The sequence below is a fragment of the Mycteria americana genome, chromosome 6 (assembly GCF_035582795.1).
Source record: "Mycteria americana isolate JAX WOST 10 ecotype Jacksonville Zoo and Gardens chromosome 6, USCA_MyAme_1.0, whole genome shotgun sequence".
NCBI classification, from domain to species: Eukaryota; Metazoa; Chordata; class Aves; order Ciconiiformes; family Ciconiidae; genus Mycteria; species Mycteria americana.
Window position 1 is genome coordinate 34,395,552 of NC_134370.1, and position 25,368 is coordinate 34,420,919.

Here is a 25,368-nt window from a genome sequence, read left to right on the forward strand (position 1 = left end):
GACAAGTGCAGGCAGTTTGGGAAACCATGAGCTACATGAGTGGCTTTTCTGGAGTAAGAATGCATAGATTTCCTTCAAGAAACAGTGTGTCGGTGACTATGTATTCACCACAAACCAGCCTTACTCATGACTATGTGTCTGCTGGGCCAATGAGAAGGAATTCCAGGTCAGCCGTCTGCAAAGCCCAACCAGGGCTACTTGACAGCAGCGCGTGCAAAACCCACCGCAGACAGGCCTGGGGCATCCATTTGGAGACAAGTCCTCATGCTCCCCCTGCCTTGTCCGTTTTTGGCTTCCTCTCAAGAAATTTTGTGACACAGCCTTGCTGTGAACCTTTATTTAACCGGGCTTATAGTGGCTTTTGCAGGACCTGTTGCCACTTGGAAAACACATTGTCCATTTACAAGGAGGAAGCTGGCTGTTAGTAAGAAATATACCTCAATGTCTTTGCTTCTTGCAACTTCTTCAAAGTTCTCTTGTTGCTCCAAAGTTTTGTCCACTTTGTCATCAGTCATGCAGAAGCAACGCAAATTGGATTCCACAGGGTCATTCATTTTGGCAAATATCACAAACTTTGCCATATAAGGAACGCATATTAATTCTCTATAAAGCTGTGTTGCCAGCCCAACAGTCTCTAGTACTTGATGGCAGTCTGCGAGCCAAAATCTGAGTGGGAAAAAGCAAACCATTAAATCAACATTTCATTATGCTCAAACATTGGTTAAGCCTTTAAAGAGAAACTATGTCCTGTGATCCTTGGCCATTTCGCATGCATACTGTCCTTGCAGATTTCCCAAAGCTGTAATTTTCCTTCTATTTTCAGTGGAGCATTAACCATCCAAAAATGGGAATACCTGGCAATGAAATGTTGATATACTTATTTGACCTTCTCACACTGGTATCTCATAAAACTGTCTATTTTAAGCCTCATTTGAAGCCAAAGTGGGGAAATTGTATTTCTTGTGACCACACACCATGTATATTGTAATGTGCTGATGCTTCACTGTGCATTTGATTTGCTAAAACAACCTCCTTTATAACACATACATACAGCAAAATCATATCTCACATATAGGTTGAAACCGAATATGCCCATAGTGAAGTTTCCCAGAGAGATAGATGTTGTACTGTTATTTTCTCATCTTACGATTAAGAGTTTGATGACAATTTTGATACAAGTTATAAATATTTTAATTTGTAGTTTGTATGAGTCTTTTCCACAATATTTCAGCCCTGATCTATTTGGTTCTTTCAGCAATTCTCTCTTTTTGTAAAGCTTTTTATAGGTGCAAATGTTATGTACTGAATGATAAACTCTTTACCTGGCATACCATGAATTTTCTCCACTAGAATGCATGATTTGTACAGATCCTATTGAATGCCTCCAATCAGCACTAAGTCCACTAAGTCCATCAAAATTCATTTCAAACCATGATTTTTTGGCAAATGATATTTTTGTGAGAGTAATTTTACGTAATGTTCGACTAAAAAGCCCACAGCCAGAAACTGAATGTCTTTAACTTTTAAAACAAGTATGTTTTTATGAATCCCCCCCCCCCTTTTTTTTTTTGAATGAACATTTTAAACTTTCCCTTTCTGTTGCTGTTTGCAGAAAAACAAACCCCTGTGCAGCACCGCAGCCTTTAAAGAAACAGCATGTGTGACTGCCCGGAGACATCACCACAGCAGAAAAGGCCAGAACAAAGCTTCATGTGCAACCCTGGATGTGTGGGATGCTGATACATAGTGACAAAGAAGCAGCTGGTCCATTACCGCTTCATCAGTCTTGCAAAAGACTTACAGAAAGCCAAAAAACAACCCCACAACTATGCACTTCGTTAATCACGGGAAACTACTCCCTAGGTGCGTTTGGCAAGCTCTGGTACCATACCTGGCCGAAACATTGGTTGTGAATGAGACACAGTCATTTGAAAACGTCAGCGGAGTGGTGCCTGTGATATCCTCCCACTGCGCAGGTGAAGTGCCTCCTACATAAATATAAACCGTGGAGATTTTCTTTCAAACACCACGTATATACAGACTACATAAGAATATCTCTATCTTAAGTTATTTTGCTTCACATGTAAAAAGAGAACCAAGACATGGAACCTAGAATGTTCTCCAACAGCTGAGCTACGTTATCTATTACACACTAGAAGACAATGCTGATGTAAGCAAAGTACATACCTACAAGTCAGTAGCAACCCCCCCCTTGATATCAGCTAGGATAGAATTATTTCTGCAAACTACTTTTACTGACAACCGTGTTTAATAGCCAAGGCTGAAATTCTTCATACCGGCTAAATATAAAATAGCATTTAGTATCTGTTGGCAGAGTTCTTTTACAATGGCATGAGACCAGATTCAAAGCCCAGGGAATCAGTGGGAGCCTTTCAAATGACCTCAGCTGGCTTTGCTCAGGAGAACTGATCTGAACTCTACTGGACCAAGCACGCCAATGTTCCCTTACTGGAAAGCACGAGTTGTACAGTTATGAGAGTGAGCACAGAGGCATTGCTCTCACAGAAACTTGTGCAAAGAGCATGATTTTCTCTAACCTGTAATGCTACATAAAAGTCGAAGGCTGGGCGTCGTGTCTCCTTTGTACCCATTGGTTACACCTTCTCCCGATGGAGGCGGCACAGGAATTGTCATGGTTATTGGCTTATGAAATTTTCTTCTTCTTGGCTCCACAGTGACAATGGGACTGAAAGTTGCTTTGTTTCCAAGGATTTTTTTGACAATCTCCTCTGGAACCGGTTGAGCCTGTCAACACAGGGAAACTATTTAAACTAGAGCTACAAATTGGTTATAGATATGCAGAATTGTTTTCCAAAAGATAATTAAATTTTCCTTTTCTTTTCTGTACAATTTTATTTCTTTTTTTTTCCCCAGGCAGCCTTCTCCTATAGGGCTCGAGGGTGATTATTACCACAATTCATGCTTAGTATTTTTGTCAACAGCCCACTTATGATTTCCTAATAGCTAACTTGTAGAGCAAAACTATAAATCTCAGAAGGTTGCCTGCAGTATTTGCTGACAGTTTTTTCAGAGCATGTTTGGTTTCGGTTTTAATTTACAGTGATGGGTGATATTAAATACAATTTCAAAATGCAAAGAGGTCTATTTTGCACTTGAGAAATGAGGACTAGACACTCTGTCTTGGTGATGCTGAACAATTCTCACATCTCTGCCAAACACAAATCTGTGCTCCTGAGGAAGGCTGTGTACTCCAACTTACCTCTGTACTCAGTGCTTCCTATTGATTATTAGGAATTGAATAATTGATTTCTATTGAATATTGACTATTAGAAAAGAAATATGTGTTTGGTTCAAATTCATACAGAATGCAATTAAGCTACAGAAGAGCTTTAAGCAAATTTCAGACTTTCTACCTCCATTTTGTGCCTTGAAAGGTTCCCTAACTTTATATGGGAAGAAAGGAAAAATTGCCAATGTGGGAAGAAATGCTATAGAATTTTTGTAGTTTTTGTCACATAAGACCTGAACTCAAAAGTGACAGACATCTTATGGGAAATGGGGTTTTGCATCTGTTTCCCTGTTGTTTTTTTTTAAACTTTCAAGTCTGTTTCAATCAAGCTGACCTGTGACTTGCTGCATTATTCAAACTGCACAATGTATTGATATGCATAGACTATGTAGCTACATTGCAATCTCAGCAGTCACAACACTGCATATGGAGATGTTGTGCTTCCTTCACACTAGAGAGCTCTGGAAAGGCAGCTGTATAACCATAATAGCAGAGCTTCCATTTTCTCAAGATTAATCATCTTTAGATGTGAAATATCATTAACAGAAATGTTCCAGTGTGAATTCCAAGCACTGAAATCCAAACCAGCATCCCTATTTCATGAACACATCAGACTTGTCAGGTTATTAAGTAACTTTAAGTGATAATTAACAGAACTCAGAGAAAGAGATACCTCCTACGGAATATTTCTCCACTTTCTTTGCAGTTTGTTTAAGGAGAGTTTAAGCTATTTGCTCTTCCCAGATTCCACCCATCCCTAGAAACATCAGTGGTGAATGTCCTAAGCTACAACAAATGTATATGGGAGGTCTTCGCCCCAGTAACAGCTGGCAAACAGCTGTATTAAATCCTTACCAAACAGACTCCTACGGCAAAGGGCAGCCCAGTGACACCGATCACAAGCTGCTACTTTGCCGCAGGAGACTGAGACTGCACAGCAGCTGTGCAGCTCATAGCTGCTGGCAGCCACGGCCAGCAGGAAGATGGCAGACTATGAGACCACTGAGGCTGTGGTGGCTCCAGGTCTTTGCTTCTCTTTCCATTCTTCAGATGCTAAGCAATACTCAAGGTGATGATAAAAGGGGAGCTGGGCTTTTGCCACAGGGAGGACGACTGTGCATCACCTGCACCGGGGGACACTGAGAGGCAGAGCGCGCGCCTGGGCAGACGCGTGCCAATTCAGATCTCAGGGGTGAATACTACCCACCTTGCAACCCACTACTAAGGACCAGCAGCCTCCTTAGCTGCAAGCCTCATGCATTAAGACCAACGATGCGCTTGTAGACGCTGCAGATAGGAACACAAGGGCACCTTTACCTGGAGCCCCACGCGGATTCTTTTGGTTAGAGCACCCTCGGGGAAGGACGCCTGGACACGCGGCACCGTCGTGCTGCTCAGCACCCCGCCCTCTGGGCCGATTTGGTTACTCTCCTGCTTGATTCGCGAAACCACCGCAAAGTACTGAGGGAAATCCTTTGTGACGATCCTGCAGATACGCTTCTTCTCTAGCTCCTCAATGCTGTCCAGCTCTGGTGGGAGAAGACAGTTAAAACATTCAGGCACTACCTGCCCAGGTTCATACCAGACCCACCTGTGAGTGTGAAGTTTTGATTATGCCTTAAAACTCTTGAGAAGTTTTTTTTTTATTTATTTACTACAGGAGAAAAAAATATTCAGTGCTATTAGTTATCAAGCTTTGGTTTGCTCTGTGAACTTTTGCATAAATCTCGACAATGAGGGCCAACAGCACTGGACACACAGATCTGCCAGGACACCTAAGCACTAGGGTGTGACAGTCTCTGCAGCAGCAGCTGCCGTAGGATGGCAGGTTTGTCATGCAGCATGGGAGTCCAAGGAGGTCTGAAGGAGATGGTCAAGCTTCTTTCCCCTCTCATCTATAGCTGGAAGCACACAAGTGCACTGATCTGTCTGTGCACACCTTCAAAAGGCATTTATTTCCAGCCTCTTCCCTCTCATCGCTCCGACATGCCAAAAACCATAGGAAATGACAGTCAGTTCATAACTATCTAACTTTATACCAAGCGTGCAATCCAGTGTTTGCCCAGCTAAGGCACTTGAGAAAGTTATCTCCCTGACTGGCATCCATATAATTCTGACCAGACACTGAGCTCTGCGGTAAACTGGGGATGCGACAGAGCTGTCTGCCAGCACTACCATTGAAACCATAGCAAGGATCCCTTCCCACATCAGGCTTTCAGCCATTCGGGTATCTGCCCCAAAATAACCGCGTTGTGCTCCTCAGTTCCTAGAGAAACTTAATGCATCCTCAGAGACAACTGGAACAGAAACAGGTCATCGACAATTAGTGCTCCCAGCCACATTCCCAGCTCGTAGGGTCACCAGGGCTCAGAAAGGTGCATGCAGTATCCACCCATATTAACTAATTAAGCAGACGACATAGACATACATGCACTGAGGAAAACTGTGATGTCACAAATATAGCTGATTATGCAACTATATGTGTGTGTATATATATGTACTAGTGAAATCCTTGTGATATAAATAGTATTCACAAATTGAGATAATTACACAACTGTCATGCATTTCTCCTGTAATTTCTTGCACTTGGCCTTTTTAGCTATTGTAACTGGGTTGCATTCCAGCACTCCACAAGTTTGCACTCTTATTTTCCTCCTTAAAAAGGGCACCACATTCCTAAAGAAGAAAGTTTGTTCCTCGAAAGATGACATTTCTATCAGATGCAGCAAGAGAAAGCAGGAGGACCAGAAATGGTACCAAGACAAAAGACACTTGTAAAATTCTTTCCTTTATGTGACTGAGACATTTTCCTCCTCTGAAGATGTAAGCTCAATTACCACTCCAAAAGAATTAGAATATAAATTTGGTAAAATGTCAGTTTTCCATTTTAAAACTTTCAGGAGGTAATTTGGATTAATTGCACGGTGTTGCTGTGGATCATATGTGCCTACCAGAAGAGGATAATTTCTTATCATAATGTCAGCTTCTATTTACTCAGAGATTGATATCTGAAGCCCTCTAACGAATTCGGTATGCTGCCTGCAGCCTCGGGAAGCAATGGCTTGTGCAGGAGACAAACTGGATTCTTAAACTCCCAGGCAGGTATAATCTTGACTGGTAAATCCCATGCATTCTCCTGGTTGTTGCTAGAGACTAAACCCCCTGTAAAATGCTCACAGAGATGAAGCATAATTAAAGTTCTCCTGAAGCAGAAAATTAGTGTTTTATATAAGAACATTTCAAAATCCTTTGAGCCTGGCAGGTGCTCTCCTTTAAAGGAGGAAGAAGATGTGAAGATTAAAGTGGCAGAACAACAGTCAGGCATGGAGAGGAGCTGGACTATATATAGGGAGGTTCTGTTTGGATAATACATATGTAAGCTTCTATACAAAGTTGCCTTCTAACGGAAAAAAAATGATGATGAGCAATCAAACCACCTCTCTGACTGCCATGAGAAATGCAGCGTTAGCATGACAGAATTAATGAAACAGTGAAAATTAGTCCTGGGAGAGGTCACATTTCCCGAACACACCTCACGCATTTTACAGAAAGAGCATCTATTTCCTCAGTTGCTGACACTTCATTCCTATGCAATGCATTTCAATTAAAAACCTCTGTGGGATAATTGCTGAGGTGACTTAGAAATTAAACTTATATTCACACTTTTAGGTAAGGCACAGCATTGAAGAAGCTTCCCGGGTGGAGTGCGGCTGACATGCAAGGAATCCGTTCCATGGAGGTTCCCTAAGCCTGCAACCTAGGTGTCAGCAACACCAGGGGAACTTGGGGTGCTGACTCTAAGAGGCACTGCTTGGAGGGTGGAGCGGTGTGGGGATACTGCGGCCAGGCTCTGCAATTATATGGGAACTTAAAGGTATTATGGAACTGATAAGCTGCATATTTGCTATCCTGGGCCAACAGCCTGTCATGTTTTTGACAAAATGCTGTCCTTTGGTGAACTTTGCTCATTATAACATCATTATAATACCAAAACACACCTCCATCCCAAAAGCTACTTGCCTCCAAGGTGCGACCACCCCTCACCGAGCTTGTGCTTTGAATTTTCCCAGCTTATACCTTTAAAAGCGAAGCGAGAAAACTTTACATCAATCCTAAACAAAAGTATGTATGACTAGAGTCACTCAAGCTCCACCTGAAAGGTGAAAGATAGTATAAAATGGCTTAAGAGAGGGAGAATGTTAGGGAAGACACCATCGTGTACCATTCTGACATCTGGGATCAGTCAACGGGCTGAGCCTCTCTTCCCCGCCATCAGGACACCTTTGGGTAAGATTCAAACACTTGGTTATTCCAAGTGCCTCCCCAGGAAACTTAGAAATCTCTCTAGAGTTGCTTTATTATCTTTTAATGTGTTTGTAACCAGCAGTGTTACTCATACTCTTGGTATTTGCACGTGCTTTGCAGACAGTGAATTTATCACCAGTAATCCAAAGAACCTGTGTGTCTGTTGGTCTAATAAACTGCACTCTTCATTAATCTAGCCATGGTAGTTCTCATTGAACGTGACCAGACTCCTTAAAGTGTGGCCGTGATAGTTCATGCAACACGACTAGACTGGGGGGTGCATTCATTATTTGTGAATCCGTAATCATGAAGTTCAGTATGCTGAACACAACCGGACTTATAACATTGTCAAATTAACGCTGTCACCTTAATCGACTTTGCAAAGCTGTTTCAGTGAAAGCCCTGAGAGGGCTCTGACAGGCAAACGTTGACTCTGATGAGTGGCTACATATACAGTCCTTAGAAAACAAACTGTTGACCAAGTCTGAGACTAAGACTGGACTTAGCCGCACCTAGACTCCTCTCTGAGGAGTTTAGAAAGCAAGGGGGTCCCGTCTGAACCTTGTGACTCAACGGGAGGGTTCCCCCCCTGCCACTCCTGACTCCCACACAACACTAACTCTTAATGCAACAACCTCAAAGGATTTTTTGTTTGTTTGTTTGGGTTTTGTGGGGGGGATTTTTTAACCACAGAGAAGTATGCTGTACACCTCATCTTACAGATAGGGATGGCAAAGCAGAGAGAAGTAAAGCAGAAAGGTTAGTGGAAGAATTGGGAAGAGTCTCTCAATGTCACTGTTTCCCAGATTTGTGCTAACAGCCCAAAGAACACCTATGGCCATTAAGTTTTAGTAAGTCAAGAGAAAGGTATTGTGAATACTCTGCATATATGTCTTCCCCTGCCACCCAAGTGTATGGTACACTTATCGTAAGGTGGCTGGTGGGAGTGATGGAGGAGAGATGAGATGGAGGGAAGAAAGGAAGATCACTCCTCCCCACCCTCTAGTCCGTGCTGCCACGTGAGCGTTACGTTAAGGTTCCTGGACAGGAGAAGAGAAACCCAGCCACATCCTCCAAGGTCAGAGAGGGACCTCACATAGAGTGGCTTAGGTCAAGGAAAGCAATCACACCAGTTTTGTCAGGTGAGAAGCAGTTGTGGATCAAATTCATCCCACGTCTAATACCTTTCTTTTTTACTTTCAGATAAAGTAACACAGAGCAAGTGTCTTCTGACTGGAAATGGAATAAGGGAAGTCACAGAACACCTGGCTGTTTCATGAGCTTCAAGGTGTCTTTGTGTGATCTGATTTCCCTTACAAGGGCCTTAAAAGAGTTTTGCTAGCACTGAAAAAGCAAATCTCACCTGTACTTAGACTCTGAGTTTTGCAACCCTCTTGCAGTACTGGCTAGAGGAGAGCAGACCTTGTCACTGTGCAGAGACTGAAAGGTGGCACGAGCATAGGATACCAGTTTCCCCTGTACAGAGATGTGCCATTAAGAAATTGTTGCACTAAAAGTGGGGCACCCAGGAGGCAGCGCTAACGTGGAGAAAAGTACAGGAGATGGATGGAGGCAGAAAGAGCACACGGGAAGGGGCAAGGAGAAGCTAAGGGCAGTGAGACTTGTCTTAAAAATGCTCCTAACTAGAGCCACCCTCACAGCTTCAGTATTTCACATACATAACTAGACGCTCCCAGTGCCACGAGAAGGTCTCATCCTCAAATAAGGCAATGTCCTTTATGTGCTCTTTTGTCTATTTTTGTGCAGTCTCTTATCTTGCCATTCACAACACAAAGTTTAACAGCAATATGTTTAAAAACTTTTCTTGGAAATGTGGCAAAATCACTGCAGAGTGATTTATGGTGGTATTATAAACTTCAAGCATAAACAAGGTCACACTCTGGTTTGATCTGTAGATTCCAAATAGTAGTTATATGTAAAAACTCCTGCTTCCCATCTGAAACCACATTGTGCGGCTGTAAGCATCTTGTAGCCACAAATATTTGCATTTCTTGGCTCTCTCGCTAGTTTGCAAATGCCTGTCAAAAGATTAGCTACCCCCATGTGTGCATTTATGCCCACAATTTATCTACAGGTACCTGTAAAGGGTGCAGGAATGTAAAAAGCAAACACAAGTTATATCTAAAAGAAGCCTGGCTGAAAACGTAACCTGTTTACCAATTACAAGACAGAGAGCATCTTCCTAAAAAAATAAATACATGTTTTTTTTTTTTTACCTGATTCAAGTTTAAATAAGTGTAATATGGCTGAGAGCTGTGAATTGCTGTGTTTGGAACCAAACTCCTCTTCCTCAAAATGCCAAGTTCCCTGTATTCCCTCAGCCCTATATTTGCCTAAGTCCAGCACCATCTTTAGAATAAAAACTATTTAAGCAGAAATCTGACAGCCAAAGAAAAACTGACTCTTTACATCATGGTTCATTGTTCTTTCATGATAATAAAAGCAAAGTTCTGCTATTATTTAATTCTGCATTTAGTGCCCTGAAGTGCTACCTCCTGCTCTGGATTATTTTGAGTCTGAGAAGAGGTTTTCCAGCAGATGGTGCTGCTTCCAGTAAAGAACAGGAAGGTTTTCAGCAGTCCCCGCGGAGGGCGAGGAGCAAAGATGTCCTCGCTCTCATCCCCGCTAGCTCAGTGGGAGAGCAAAACAGGAAAAACAAAACAGAGAAGCAGACTGCATCTTTAAAAATTCAGCATATTAAGGAGCCGGGAATAAAAGTCTGATTGCCCTCCTTCACTACACAGATAGGAAAGAACTAGTGAATCACAGCAGGTCTAACGCAAAACGGACCAGCTGCTTTTGATAGAAAAACAGGCACTCCTGCAGCATGTTATGGCATTTAGAGATGACTGCGCAGATTAATTTTCTTGCAAAGACACACTAAACTTCTGGAAATTACTGACTATGTGGCTGCTTTTTATTTCAGTTAAAGATTGTTTCTGCCTCCAGAGTTCATACCTGGAATAAAACTTCTTCCAAAGTTATGGCTTCTGAGATGCAAGATATTGTTTCAGAGCCAAGTCTAATTGCGGTATTTCGTAATAAACCAGTAAAGGTTCAGATAAAAAAAAACAACCCTGCTTTTAATTCTACAAATTTGTAATTTCATGTCATTGCTTGGAAGACCTTTTACACAGAAAAGGTGTCATTTAACTTGAGCAGAATTTTGTCAAGACCCTCGTACTATTTTAATGCAGGGGGTTTTTTGTTTTGTTTTCCTAACTAGAGAAGGATTAAGCTAAAATGAACTGAGCAAATAATCAACACAATGCTCTGGGTGTGTCTGCAGTATTTTTTCTCCTTTCCCTCTCATAAGTGATTGCCTGGATTGGTAAAAGGCATTTCTGCGGCTTGGCTTTTAAGGTGCCAAATATTTTCACTCCAGGGGAATAGTCCAGTGTCCATCACACTTTCCGTGATTCACTGGCTGTACATATAACTGCTAACCTCAAACAGCAGTTCCCCAGAAGGAAAGAGCCACCTGAAACCCTCAACACATCAGAAAGTTGTCCTCTTGCTCCAAATTGTGAAGCTTATTATTTTAGGCTCTAAGTACCAAGGGCTTCATGCCCACCTCTCTCAAAATGTTTTTATTTATTGAGCTCTCTTCTCTGTAAAATGTGAATCTATCCATATGGCACCGCTGGAGAGCTCTTTCCTTCATAAGCGATGCAAGTTGGAGCACTTTAGAACAGTGTTTGTGTGCCCAGATTTCCTATCCCAAAATTGAACTAAGCTCAGTTTGGAAAGCACATGAAGCAAATAAGCAAGCTGCTGCTCAGTTCTGACTACCTCCCCACTGACAAGGCACCGATACTTCACCCAAATGCCAAATCATTACTTCCTATCTCATGCTAGTGGGCAGAGGAGGAGGGCATGGTGGTGAGATTTTTCTTTCAGAAAGGCTGCAACTACTGCCTTTCATCCTGAAGCAGTTCTTCCCCAAGCAATACTACCCTGGGCTATGCTCACGTTTTTGCCTGTTCCACTGCTTTTAGATACCCTTCTGTGATGAGGTTTATTGTATTTTTCCAAACCCACTGACCCAACTTTTGCAGTGTTGCTGCCCTACTGCTTGCTTGGTTCTATTATATTTATTTCAAAATAAATAGCTACAAAAGAGCAATCATATAACAAGTAGATCTTTGCTGTTGCTCTGTATTTTTACAACCTCATGTGCAGTTCAAGTACTTTGAAATTAAAATACTACACAAGACCATTCTGCTGTTCCCATTCCCTGATGACCAGGAAATAGTAAAAATGCTAATCTTGGATGTCCAGGGAGCCCCTCACAACAGCACTACTCTCCTTTCCATGTTCTCAAAGCACACCTTTTGCTGAGGCTGCCCTCTTCACATAAGGAGAGGCCAAGATCAAAGGCAGAGCCTGCTCATGGATACCTCTCATAGCTGCCATCCACAACCTGATCATTTGCTTCAAATGTTTCTGCTGATAATGAAAGAACTTTCCTGCAGCCTGTACCCCACCACACTGTGACTTTCTGTAGGAGGTTATCCAGAGTAAAGCCTGGAGATAAATCCTTATAGAAAACCAAAGTCCAAACCACAAGCTATTTCATTCACACTCAGATGCAAAGAGCTCAAGCAATGGTTTATCAGCACAAGTATTGAAAAATACTTGTTAGGAAAAGAAAGCAGTAGTACCAAGGGATCACTGCAGCCCCAGCCTGGCTTTGCCCACGATGTGTCCGCAGGGACCATCTGTCACGGCATCTTCTGATGAATTGTGTACAGCTGAGTCCTCTCATCTTAAGGGACTCTCACATAAACAGCAACATCCAAGCAAAACAAGGGAGCCAGACTTCCCAGATGGGCATCAGGAAGGCAGGTTGTGTATTTGTGGGAGGCAACCTCTACCAATACCGTTTCAAAGAAGAACGGTCTATGGGCTGAGGTCTGCATTTGTGGGAAAGTCTAATATATCTGATATTTACGCTTCATCATTGGTTTGGAATGACCTTCACATGGCCCTGCCTGAGCAGCAGAAACATGCTTACCTCCAGCTGGGATGTTATTCTCAGCTTCATGCTGTAAAGCAACTGTGCAACTTTGCTTAAACTTGGCAAGACTTCAGACCAAAACTTACCACTCATTTCAGGATGTCTCCAGGCCACTGCTGAACAATTTCTCTTTCCACTCTTTCCATTAGTTTAATATGTAACACACACTGTATTCCCCAAAGTCAGATATCCCCTGCACTGTTGTACTTTAGGTTGCTTTAGTCAGCTCATGTTAGCAAGCCTGCACAAAGGTAGGGCTTGCTAAAGCTTTGAGAAAACGTTTACCTTCGTCCATGCCATTGAGTATTTCGGTTAAGTCTTCATGTTTGCTGTCATACTGGTGCTCCTTCCATGTTTCACCATTTTCACTTCGAAGTACGATTAGTTCTCTTTCCTTTCCTCGCATTGATCCAAAATGCGGGATTTCCACTATGACAGGGCTAGAGAAAAAGGAATCGCATTACTTTTAATCCTCTATCTACTCACTGCCCTTAATTTCCTATGGGCATTAAGTCCTTAAGAAAACTACAGTAATTTTAAATAGTTAGCACTGTTACGGTAAAAATGTTTTTAAAATTGCCAAAGCTGCACAATCCTTTCCCATTCAAACTATAATAGATAACTTGAAAATATAAATATATAGCTCATTTTTAATGTAAATCTTCTGAAACAGCTGCCTACATGAAAAAATAGCGATAACTTTTGCTCAGGAGAGTTGTCCCTGCTCATTTATCCCAGGTTGTAGGTGATCCAGCCTGCCTCCAGCACACACAGCACTGCTGACTTTTAATTGGCATGAGCATAGCCAAAATTCGGATTTGGCTCAAGGGATTTAAAGGGGCAAAGTCAGTTCAGAAACAGTCCAGCTATCCAAATGCATGCAACAGCTACTGACTGCAGCAGGAACTGTGCATGCATGTAGGTTTTAAACCTCAAACTAAGTTCCAAACTGTTCAAAGCTCTCCCTGGCTCTCTGTTGATGCAGCTCCTGTGAAACACAAGAGGTTGTTTCTCACTAGCTTCATGTGCTGGTTCTCATGCCCAAACTCACAGCTGCAACATCCGCACTGTAAACATCACTGGGGAATGTTTAGATCCGTTCAGAATGGATTTCTGTGAGTTAAGCAACATCACGACCACATTTATATTAGTTACTGTCAAACATTTTGGGGGGAAGGAAAGGGAATGAGAAGGTGGTTAATAATACACCTATGTCACCAGACAATGTACCTTCAACAGAGGACTGCAAGTGCAGTTATTGTGAACAACCGACAGAAACCACCATTCACTTCATGTGCCATTCCTTAACAAAACAGACACTTTTGCCAAACACTTCACAGGCAGGATATGCATTTTAAAGTATGCTAAGACAAACTGACTGAAATCACACAGTAAGTGAACAATTATGGATTATGCAGCTTTAAGACATTTAAATAGACAGTATCATTATTTTCCTACAGAGGTTGTAAAGGATTTCACTGCTTTGTAGCAACTCAGTTAAAAGTAGCATCACATGATGGGAGAATTATGCAGCACTTCTACGGTACTGTACACCTGCAAGGTGTTGGGTGCATTAACCAATCAATTACCTGAGCACGGCAATCACAACAGCCATCATGAGGAAAAACAAACACTAGCTGGAAGTCCAGTTTTCACATTAGATACCAAGGGAGAAGAGTTAGTATCATTTCCCATGAAAATAGAAGAAGACAGTTTAATTAATACATATTTTAGATGCTTTTAAGAACACCCAGGCTGTTACTCTAATCTCAAGTCCTTTAATAAGAAATAGGCATGTAGCTGCTGTCTCCCATTGTGCACAGCAAGTAAATACCAAAAATTCAAGTACATTGCTTAAGATATTTACTCACTAGTTCCAAAAGAGTACAAAGTGAAAACTAACACTGTAGTACAATCTTTGCAGGGTAATATTTCAGATACTGTCTCTGTAAATATTTAGAAACCACACAGTTTTGTGCATGACATTTAACAAGAATACTCAGTGAGAAGGTATTGAACAGGTTTGGAACACCAAACACTCACCAATAGTTTGAAAACCTAATGCAATAAATTTCACAATATGGTTTGAAAACAACAGTCAAAAATATATGGAAACATTCTTACATTTTTAGACTATACACTGCAGTTCCTTTGGGTAGCATACTTGGCTTTATAAATTTATTTTAACAAGATGCCTCTTGCAGGTTGAAAAGATTAGTATTTCTCCAACCTTGTTGAATTAAGTCATTCACTCAATGATATTTGTTCTAAATAACCTTTCATAAATAATAGACTTTATGCGATCACGTGTTACAAACACTCTTCCCAAAACAGACTCACTCAAGGCCTGTAAATACCTTCTCTACCACAGGGTTGAACTTAAAGGACTGTCACTGTGTATTAAAATGTATTTGATGCAGTTGAAACACTTCAAATTTAAAAAATTACAAAAGCACAGAAGTTATGAAAGCAGAATGCTGGCAGTGAATTTTACATGCCTATAAGCACAAGGTAGTAGCAGAGCTATATTAAATCAAGCCACTATGATTTTCTTTCAGTGACATAAATCAACTGAAAGCTTTAGAAAACTTAAAAAAAAAAATAAAATGGGAGTAACAAAAAATTGGAAACAAAAGAAAAACTGTAGACATTCTGTATCTTTTCCGTACATATCCTACCCAATAAATTTTGTTCCTTGTGGACCAAGCTGCAGGATTCGGCTAACCATGCTCTCGCCCTCATTTAGAGGGGGAGGAGTGTTAGGAAGATGCAGTTTACTGAATAACATCCATGCAGCAGGAAGAGAAACGAGAAGGGGAAATTAGGAACAAGCTGTCATTCCCGACAGAACCGGCAGTTTACACCAGGGTGCCACTCATGGTAATGAACAAAATTTATAATTAGGAAAAAAAGCGCCACATCATAGTGGATTGTTTCCCCTATTTTAAGCTTAAAAAAAATCAGTTCCTAGCATTTGTACTACTTGACGCTCTACAGTAAGTGCTCCGCCATCACCCTCAGTGGCTTTGCTCCACGGGACAGAGACAGGCAGCTCTCAGCAACTCCGGCAGGAGCCGTGCACATGCCGCGGCTTAGGGAACAGAGCTCAATATTTGGGTCCTTGTGGGTGACTTTAGGAGACTTTTTTGTGACAGTGATGTTTCTCCAATACTCCACAAGCAAGAGGGTCAACACCTGTTCTGGGTTACAGGTGTGTGACTCCTCCTGACTTCAAAGGCACGTTGCATGAGTAGATGGGGGCAGGACCTGGCCTTTTCATGGCTTTCCTTACCTTCAGCTCCACCCTGCAGTCATCATAGAGGTAAAGCTCCCCTTAAAATACAAGGGTACTTTCTGGAAGGAATGGCAGGTTGGCATTTTTTAATATTTCAAGTTAAGGAGCCTATCTTACATGCTCAAATGAGGTAGAGTCAATGTTTAACTACTTAGATCCACAGGATAAAGGAAATGAAAGATGCAACATGAGCGTAAACAATGAAATTCGTAGAACCACTCACCCTAAAAATTGTGCCCCTGCTGGCCCCATTTCTACAAGTCTACTTGCTAATCCTTCTCCTTCAACCATGGGTGGTGGGCTGGCCAGTTTATGCCTCTTTACCAAGCGGCAGGTGATGCGGGTTGGTGCTGTACACTTGCGTGGCGGGATAATTATTCTCATTCCGTGATGGCGACTACCCCTCATCGAACCCCCACGTGCATCAACCATAAAACTAACCAGGAAACTGTAGGGAAAAAGGAAACACGTCAATGAAAATGGTCACGAAACAAGCAGAAGGTCAGCAAAAAGTCAACTGCTACAGTCTTTAAAAAATTATTAGAAAAATCCTCCCAATCCCAGCTAAACTAAAAGAACATGAAGAATCTTTTAAAACTTATACTTACATGTTAACTATTGGTTATCAAAAGCAGGAATTGCTAAAGGTCTAGCAACATCATGGTGAAAAGAACAGGTGCTACTGAGTAATTTGGATTAAAAGAGTATACAAGTAGTGTATTAGTAGTGGTTTATTAGAATTTAAAAACATCCCTCTGTTACTGTTAGCTCTACTGTCCATAAACAAGAGTAATTAGCCTCACATGCAGAAAGGGACCAGACCAGTGTAGAAAAAGGAGAATCAAAAATGCTTATTATTTTTGGGCTCTCAGTCTTCAAAACCTCCTCCCAGTTTTATTTCCAAACACTCCTGATGGCTGGCAGCGCGAGTGCTGGCACCATGGGTGACAGTCAGTCCAGGCTACTACGGGCTTCCACTGATGGGGAATGAGTGAGAATATCAAGTACATAACTTTCTTTAGGCTGTTGGCATGGCACTCTGCAGGAAATCATGCCATTACTCCTCTGTGAAGATGACATTCATTAGCAAAAACCAACATTAAAGAAAAATCGCATTTGCCGGTGTCATTGCAATGCATAATTTCCCATTTAATAATAGAAGGGTAAGCAATTATATTTGTAAATGGTGAGTGGTAGATTTTAAAATAAAATTATTTTTATTAGCAAGGGAATAATGATTATTAACAAGAATAATTGTTAATAGCCATGGTTCATTTCAACTATGAAATGCTGAGAAGCTGCATACATGAAATGTTACTGTCTAACAGAACAGTGACAGGAAAGCAGAGTCTCCTCTCAGGACCAAAACCAGACTTCAGCCTGTTTCAAAACTCTGCAGCAAAAATCATTCCAGTTTACAGGGATCAAAACATACAGCTTCCTTCGGGGCTAAACAGTTATGGGGGAGGTCTCCTTTGGTGCTCCAAAATACCTTTCCTTTTCCTCTGTACCATAAGGTTTTGAGAGAGAATAGCTTCAGGTAGAAGATGCAATATCAGGCCAGTACCAAGAGGGACACAAGTTACCAACTCGGTCGTGATGCCAATACGTCTTTTGTTTGCTCCTTCTCTATGATATGCAGACGCCGACATAGCTGGCACATCTGCTGTATGGTTTCATTATTTTCAACACTGTTGCCAAAACTTCCAGATCTTAAGGACTAAACCTTCACATGATTAAAAGGTGAATCCATTCAATTTCCTGGTTCCCTTCTGTAAACTGAACTAAGGGTAAGAGCCAGCAATCCAGGGGGGTCGTGAAGATTCTTTACAAAAGCCCCCAAGTGCTCTGAAGTACGAATGGGAATTTGTGTAAGACAGTTACATTTGCTTTTGACACCAGCAGGATATCAAAAGTAACAGCTGACATGCATTGGCCAGGCCTGCAAATAAGCTGCATTCGGAAGTCTGGGCGACATGGGTGGGAGAAATCTGCACAAAAGCAGGAGCGTAATCAAAACTTTGTATTTAGTGGTCTGCAGGAGACAGGAGGGTTGGGACACAAGCTGTAAATATATGAAGCAAGACAGAAAGGTTGTCCAACTGAATTCCAGATAAAGAAATTGCTCCATTGCCTTTCTTCAAACCAAGTTAAAATCCATCAGTAAAGATCGGAAGGTGAAACAGCCCTCCAAGATGACCCTAACCCCAATTTATCATTTCTTGTGTCCTAGACATTTTACAATACTGAAGCATGGAATAAAATTCACGATATTTCACAGTACTTTTCATACAAAGAAATTGTATCCACATTTCTCTCCTAGTTAAACACACTGTACACTACTGAACAAATCCAAATGTTGCCACTAGGGTATCCCAATTCCTCATAAGAGGAATTGTTTCAGTGGGAAAGGATCTTTGCTGAATGACTAACCAAATGCTTTCTACAAATATTAGATCTATGTCAAAAACAATATGCTCACTTTTAAAATTATAGAGTATATAAATTATGTTAATCTTAATATTTATAGATCATAATATCTTGGATGTCTGTAAACTCTGTTGACTGGAACAGTTTTCTGCTTGCTAACAAAAGGCTGTAACAAGCAGACGCCAGCTCTAGAGAGCCTGGCCCTTTGGTTCCCTCTCCCCTCTGCTCACTGAGCACTATTAGCCTGTCAGCATGCTTATGTTGCTTTTGCTCCCTGCAACTGCTCTATACGGTGGGCAGTGAAGGCTAATGGTAGGAGGCAGATGCCACTGAACATGTGGAAGGATAGGCCAATGGTTGGTCTTCAGAGCTGACAAGGAGCCAGCTCGTGACTAGCTGTGAAGAGAGTTCAAGACAATCTATTAAAATTTACTATGAAGCAAAGTAAAATATTAAGCAGGGACGCACAGCCCTTGGTCACCAAAAGGAGAATACTGAAAGGAATCTGTTACAATTGGTGCTTCAGTGGCCTTTTAAAAACATGCGTGGTTTTCGTCCACAGAGAAGATGGGGCCACTTCAGACTACATGGCAGTGCACGGGGCGGAGGGGTGGCTGGCTGGAGCATCCCTTCAGGGCTGATGCAGCAGCAGCTCTGGGGAGGCACATCTGGCCGGTGCACCACGGAGCAACGGAGAGGGGCCTCCTGGGGAGCTTGGCAAGGCTGCACTTGGCCTGATGGCTCGGTACAAGGCAATGTTTTGGAGAGCTGCCTATCATATATGTGACTACTGGCATGTTGAGCCAGCTCATAATTAATAGAAAAAGGAGGTTTTAGTATCATGCAAAAATGCCAAAGCTTACACTCGGATAACATGTTTTCTCTATATCCAAACTATTTAAATGATGCAAGTATGTCAGAGTGAATTTTCAAAAATATGTAGGCACCTAAATGAGCTGACTTAAAATAATACGAAAATCAATGGAAGTTAAAACTAAGTACCTATAAAAATCAGGCCCCAAGTTCCGAGGTACTTTTAGGCTGTAGATTTCAAGGTCATGCAGAGAAAGCTGAGTTGGGTTTGATGACAGGCACCGATACCAGTCCAGCCTTGGCAACCTGGGGCTTAGCACTGCTAATGCACACTGCTCGCAGCAAGGGTAGATTAACCCTTGACGTGAGTCTATGCCCCAGCACAGGAACTAGCCCGTTACAGCCAGCTTTGGTGTCCCCACCACACTGCAGCCTTCAGTTGAAGACAAAACCTTTAGCAGATCAGCTTTTATGCATATTGTTCCCATATAAAGGTAATCGTTGTCAACAGCATATTAATTATTTCCTTGTTTAGTTTTCAAATTAGTAATTTACCGTTTAAAACAATAACAATAATTCCAAACAGTATTTCATGCATTTTCTATCAAAAAGATTAGTAGCTGATGCCTACCTAAATTAATGCCGCACTAATAATGGAAACTACAATATGATATCTAAAACACAACGCTAAATGCTAATGAACATTCCTACTTGAATGCATGGAAGGGATGAGGATGTGGGCGGATGCACTACAAACATCTACACACACTCTGTGGGAAGAGAGTTAAAAAAAAATAAAATGAGGATTCACAGAAAGCACAGAGTTATCACCTTGAATCATACTGGGGAAGTGGAGAGGAATAGCTGCAAAATAATTTAGAAAGCAAATGGGAAAAATTAATTTAAGATAATTAGAGGCAAGCAACAGAAAATATCAATAATAAGCGCAAAGGAAAAGTAACAATCAGAAAAATAACAAAAGCAACACATTCAAAGGCCAACTTTAGAAATTATTTGGCTTTTGCTTCGCATATCGTGACCTATATGTCATACAAAATATGCTACACATTGAAAAAAATCCAAAAGGAAGTGTTTATTTAATTAGTCAGCACAAATCCATAATTTCTCTGAGAAATGCTGAAGCACATGGAGAAGAGAAAAGCATTTGCAATTTGCTTAGGCCAACAGAGAATTTACTGTAACACAACTTCTTTATTTAATTCCCCAAACATGCTCCACTATGCCACGGAAAACCAGTTCTTGCACTCTTCTATAGCATTTTGATCTTCCAAAGTATAATGTATAAAGATATGTATGGCAGGATACTTGAAAGGAGTATTAGTCCATGCCATTCATTACATTGCTTTCAAAAATGAGTTCTTCTGTGTGTATAGGAGGTTGGAGTAAACTATAATTAATCTGATACATTCCTCCCTGCAGGATTGGATTCAGTATTTCCGAGCTTCTCAATATGGAAGGCAGTGTGACATTAATTTCTTTCTTCCAGCTAAGAAAACCAAGGAGTTAAAAAAAGGCAACATGAAGAGAACACACCCACCACGTTTTAGTTGGGGAAAGTTGCACGAGTAAGCTCACATCTGAAAGACGAAGGTCATTTTGGTGAAGGGTCTCTACCCTTCCAGAGGCCTCAAGATTCATGACACATTTCAATGTGCTGCTTACAATGGACCCTGTTCAAAATATATGCTGGCAAAACAACTTATCTGAACTCAAAAAGAAAAACATAAAACATTATCTTGGCTTAAAAAAAGGAAAAACCAGAAGAGTCAAAATTACTGCCAACAATTCCTACTTTCTTCCCCTTTCACCCATACATCACTGGATCTCCACATCCTGCTCCTCAAACTCCCCTTCTGCCTCAGTTAAGAAATGGGAACAAACTCGGATGCTCTCTTCTGACAGTGGGTAAATGGGGAAAAGAGCAACGCGAGGCAGGGGACTGCAGAGGAGCTCCCCCCGCATGGCACGTTGCAGGGCTCGGGGCAGGACGAGGAATGCAAAGAGCAGTGGGTCAGGCCCTGGCCGCAGGGCGACCCGGAGCATGAGGGCGGCTGACAGCAGGCGACCCCAGCCAGCCTACCTCTGCCTATGGCCACAGAAAGAAGTGGGGACAAAGCCAGGGGATGAAGCACCGGGAACAAGCAGAAAAGGAGTTGCTTTTCAGAAAAAAACTGGCAGAAGAGAAGTGAAAAGTCACGATCCTCTGCATATCAGATGTGCTGAGGTACTGGAAGATGTGAAGGGAACATCTGTTCATTGCCCCTAGATGAAGATAACAGGGAAAACCAAACAGTATCATATTATAATATGGGGCCACAACTGAAAAGAAAATAAACAGTGAGTGAGGTTTTTTTTCTAACAAAGGAACTGAGTCATCACCCCATCATTTCTGATGGACTTTATCTGTCAAACGAGAAATGTGCCAGGTCAGAAAAGCTATACCTGTTTGGAGAATATTGTGGTGCTCAGATCCTCTCCCTCCCCTGCAGCCCCCCAGCCTGTTCCACTGCTGCAGGTCTGCAGCCCTCCCTTCCCCTCTGGGCAGCAGCTAAGGCCATGACTGCGTTAGCAGGGACTGATGTACAAAGGGAGCAGATCTGACGTAGCTGATGCGAAAGATTCCATGTCCACAGAATATACCTTTTGGAGGGCTGGAACCATTAGTGAGCATGCTGAAGAACTAAGGGCAGATAAGGATCATCCCAGAGGACTGGCAGGATGCAAACATCAGACCTATTTTGTATCAGGATGAAAAGGAGCCACAAAATTTTAGACCAACCAGTCTAACCCCAATTACCAGAAATATTGAGGAATAAAGTATCCAACAATCAATCTATAAGGGCCTAAAGGATAATCAAGAGATTACAACTCACCTACCACCAGTCCTCAAAAGGAAAACAAGCCAAAATAAAAGTGGCAAGAGTAACACATGTCAAATGAATTTAAGTTCCTTCTTTGACAAGGTAACTTATCCAGTGGATGTGTGGAAGTACTGTCTTGGTATTTCACAGAATCAAGGTATAGTATAGATAAGGTAAGTGCACAATCATCTGAGAAGTTACCTCAAAAGAGATACTATCAGTGCTTTACTGTTAAACTGAAAGGAAACTTCAAGCGGAGACTTCACTGTGCTGTCCTGGGCCAGGTACTTAGCTAATCATTCATGATTTGAACACTGGACAGAAAGAAGGTCTAAAAAGTCTTTGGCAAATAGGATCAGAATTAAAAGCTACCTTGCTAAAATGGAAACAGGGTCTGGAACCAACAAACTGAAATACAGTAAAGGCAAACGCAAACAGAGGGAAGAAACCAAGCACAAAACAGAAAAAACAACCAGACTGCAGAATTTCAGAAAAGAACCAAGAAATTCTAGCATATCACGAACATCTGTCAACAGAAACTGCAGTTACCAAAATGATAATTCTCATTGTGGGACTGCTTTAGATTAGGTGTGTCATGCGTCAGACCAAAGAGGTAGTGATCCTGTCCTAGCCAGTACTGGCGACATGTCTTTGGGAGTTTGGTGCCCAAACTGGCTTACAAATAAGCTATCATCGAAGAGAGGAGAGCCAGGGGAGAGCAGCAAGAATGCATTGAAATGTGGAAAGCACCACCTAGGAGGATCTGGGACATTTTAGTATAAAAGAGAGGATTACACGTCTTCCAACATATAAACCATTGTTAAGAGACTAGTAAGATATTGTTCTCCGTGACTGCTATGGATATGACAAGAAATAGGCTTAATCTGCAGGAAAGAAATTTTAAGTTGAATATCAGGGGAAGAAACATCGTAACAAAGGATAGTGAACTCTTGAAGCTGGGGAACTATAGAATCTCTTCTTTTTAATGACTATGAAGAAATTAAACATATTTCAGGAATGGCTTGACTACATTTTATCCTGCTGTAATGCAAATGGGTGGACTACCAGCTCTCTGAGGTCCTTTGCTGACATACCTTTCCACAATAACCAGTGGACTTCAGCTTTTCATACTGCAATTCTTGAAATTTCAACTCTAGCATTGACCATATGCAGTGTTTTATCAGCTCAGGACCCAAAAATCCACCGCTGTATAGTTCTGTTCAGCAGAAGCAGGTTCTCACATGTATTGTGGGACTGTAGCTTTAGATTTGTGGGACTTGCTTCTATTTGGGAACTGAAATCTTTTGGTATGTGCTGCACTCATTTTCATTATAAGAATGTAATTAGTCACAAAATGGGAAAGTAAATTAAAAAGGATATGAAATTTTATGTCCTGATCTTGAAAATTAAACAACAAATATTTATACTAGACAATCTCATATGCAATTATTCCTTTCAGTTACACATTTATTTGTAAATTTTTAAAATACGCATTCAAACATTACTACTATTGCATTTAAATCAAGTCTATGTGGTACTGTCAAGAAGCATCACAACTACAGTGATGACTCATAAATAAACAAATAGTACTACTAAAGTAAAACTATAGATATTGGAGAATAGGCAGGAGTTTGGAGGTATAAACAAAATAAGAATTTAAATTAAAGCCCCCCATTTTTTCCTCTATGAAAAAACAGAAAGCATAACATTGTATCTCTGATTTTGTATTCCAAACAATTTAATACAATTCAAACAAAATCACCTTATGACACTTAAAAGCAAAGCATAAGCAACAGAAAAAGCAAAACAGGACTATTAAAGAGAAGCCTGTGGGATTACAATGTTTTGGCATTCAGAAAATTAAGTGCAGAAGCAAGTTTTTGGTTTGATATGCAAGAATTTAGACTGACTCCTGTTATTAAGCACCCTCATTGAAGTCAGTGTGAATTTTGCCACTGGCTTCAACTGGAGCAGGAATAGGCATGTTACCAGCCATTACAGCAGGCTGTATTCTTCAGCTAACAATACACTTCCACATTTAAAGACAAAGGAAATATGTTAAGTCACCTACCCAGAATGGATGGGACTTGAAACAAGGTTAACATTGTCCAAGGTGTCTGCAGCCCAGCTATAGTGTCTGAGAGAATCAGAATCAAACTCCCTTTGAAACGTCAGGTGCTTAAAAACATAATAAAAAGAGATAAATTGAAATTCAAAATGAACATAAAACCACTTGTCTTAAATACAAGCTTGTTAATATAATTCTATTAGCTTTAGATCCGGACCTTTTCCACATCACAGTGCTGATATACCAGTTAAATTACTGGAAATCCCGTAACAGAAACATAGAATCCACAGACAAATTAATCTTACATATCTTCAAACTTTCTTTTTGCCCGCTTTTCCCACTTCCTTCAGTTACTCCTATGTCCCCCTCCAATCTTCACTTACATGTGCAACGTTAAAAAGATTGAAAAAAATATTACCATTTGTACTGCAATCATACTCTGTACAGACAGGCAGTATAATATTCCCCCACAGAAAATGCCATTGGATAGATCCTTATTCAAGCAGAACCTGTGAATAACTTCACTGAGAGTTTAACTGAAGCTGTGAATGCACGACCAAGCTCCTGGTGGGTGGAGGGTTTAGTTTGTCTTTATACACATACAACCAACATGAACGCTGTTTTCTGGAGTGCCACCGTCCCTACTCATCTCTATAAAAATAGCTTTAACCCTGTGAAGTGCTGGCACACTGGTGCTATAATTAACTGCCCCATCTGACAGACACTGAGGCGTAATTTGTTTCTCGCTGCTGCCCGTGGACATGCGCACGCACACTCATGCATCCTGTGCCCCACAACAAGGTCTTGTACTATAAATCCTCTTATCTGTATAGCAAAGCCATTCTAGTAAAATATTCTTTTTTCTTTGTTTCTTTTTCCTAGGAAATTAAACAAATGAAATCTTAAAATACTGTATGCCCATATTTCCAGGGTGATATGAAAGCTTCTAAACAATTTAAGAAGAACCGTCAGAAGTTACATCAATAAAACTAAGTCAAGAAGCTGTCATGCAATACACGCAGACTATCTGCACCCGAGATGGTGTTAAATATGTCAGTGCTTCCTCTAAGTAGGTTGTTTTCTGCTTACAGGCAAATACATCTAGAGAGAACAGAGTCTGTGAAGACTAAAATCTTATAAGGCTGTTTTCAAATTAAATTCTGTGGGTTCAATTCAAACCTGAGCCAAGCACAGAATTCTACACAAGGAGGTTTTATTATTTCCACGTATTCTTTTTTTTTTTATGTACTGGCACATAGAGGT

General features: G+C 41.2%; 1 protein-coding gene across 1 annotated transcript in view; it reads right to left on the reverse strand.

The window, feature by feature from the left end:
- ANK3 (ankyrin 3) overlaps positions 1-25,368 on the reverse strand; it is a 213,935-nt gene that overhangs the window by 42,673 nt on the left and 145,894 nt on the right. Inside the window, exons 26-32 of the mRNA XM_075505280.1 lie at positions 24,109-24,215; positions 16,136-16,360; positions 12,903-13,057; positions 4,589-4,800; positions 2,559-2,766; positions 1,892-1,988; positions 438-666 (exon numbers count right to left, since the gene is read on the reverse strand). Of these exons, the coding sequence (XP_075361395.1) occupies positions 438-666; positions 1,892-1,988; positions 2,559-2,766; positions 4,589-4,800; positions 12,903-13,057; positions 16,136-16,360; positions 24,109-24,215 (1,233 nt within the window). The remainder of the gene's footprint in view (positions 1-437; positions 667-1,891; positions 1,989-2,558; positions 2,767-4,588; positions 4,801-12,902; positions 13,058-16,135; positions 16,361-24,108; positions 24,216-25,368) is intronic.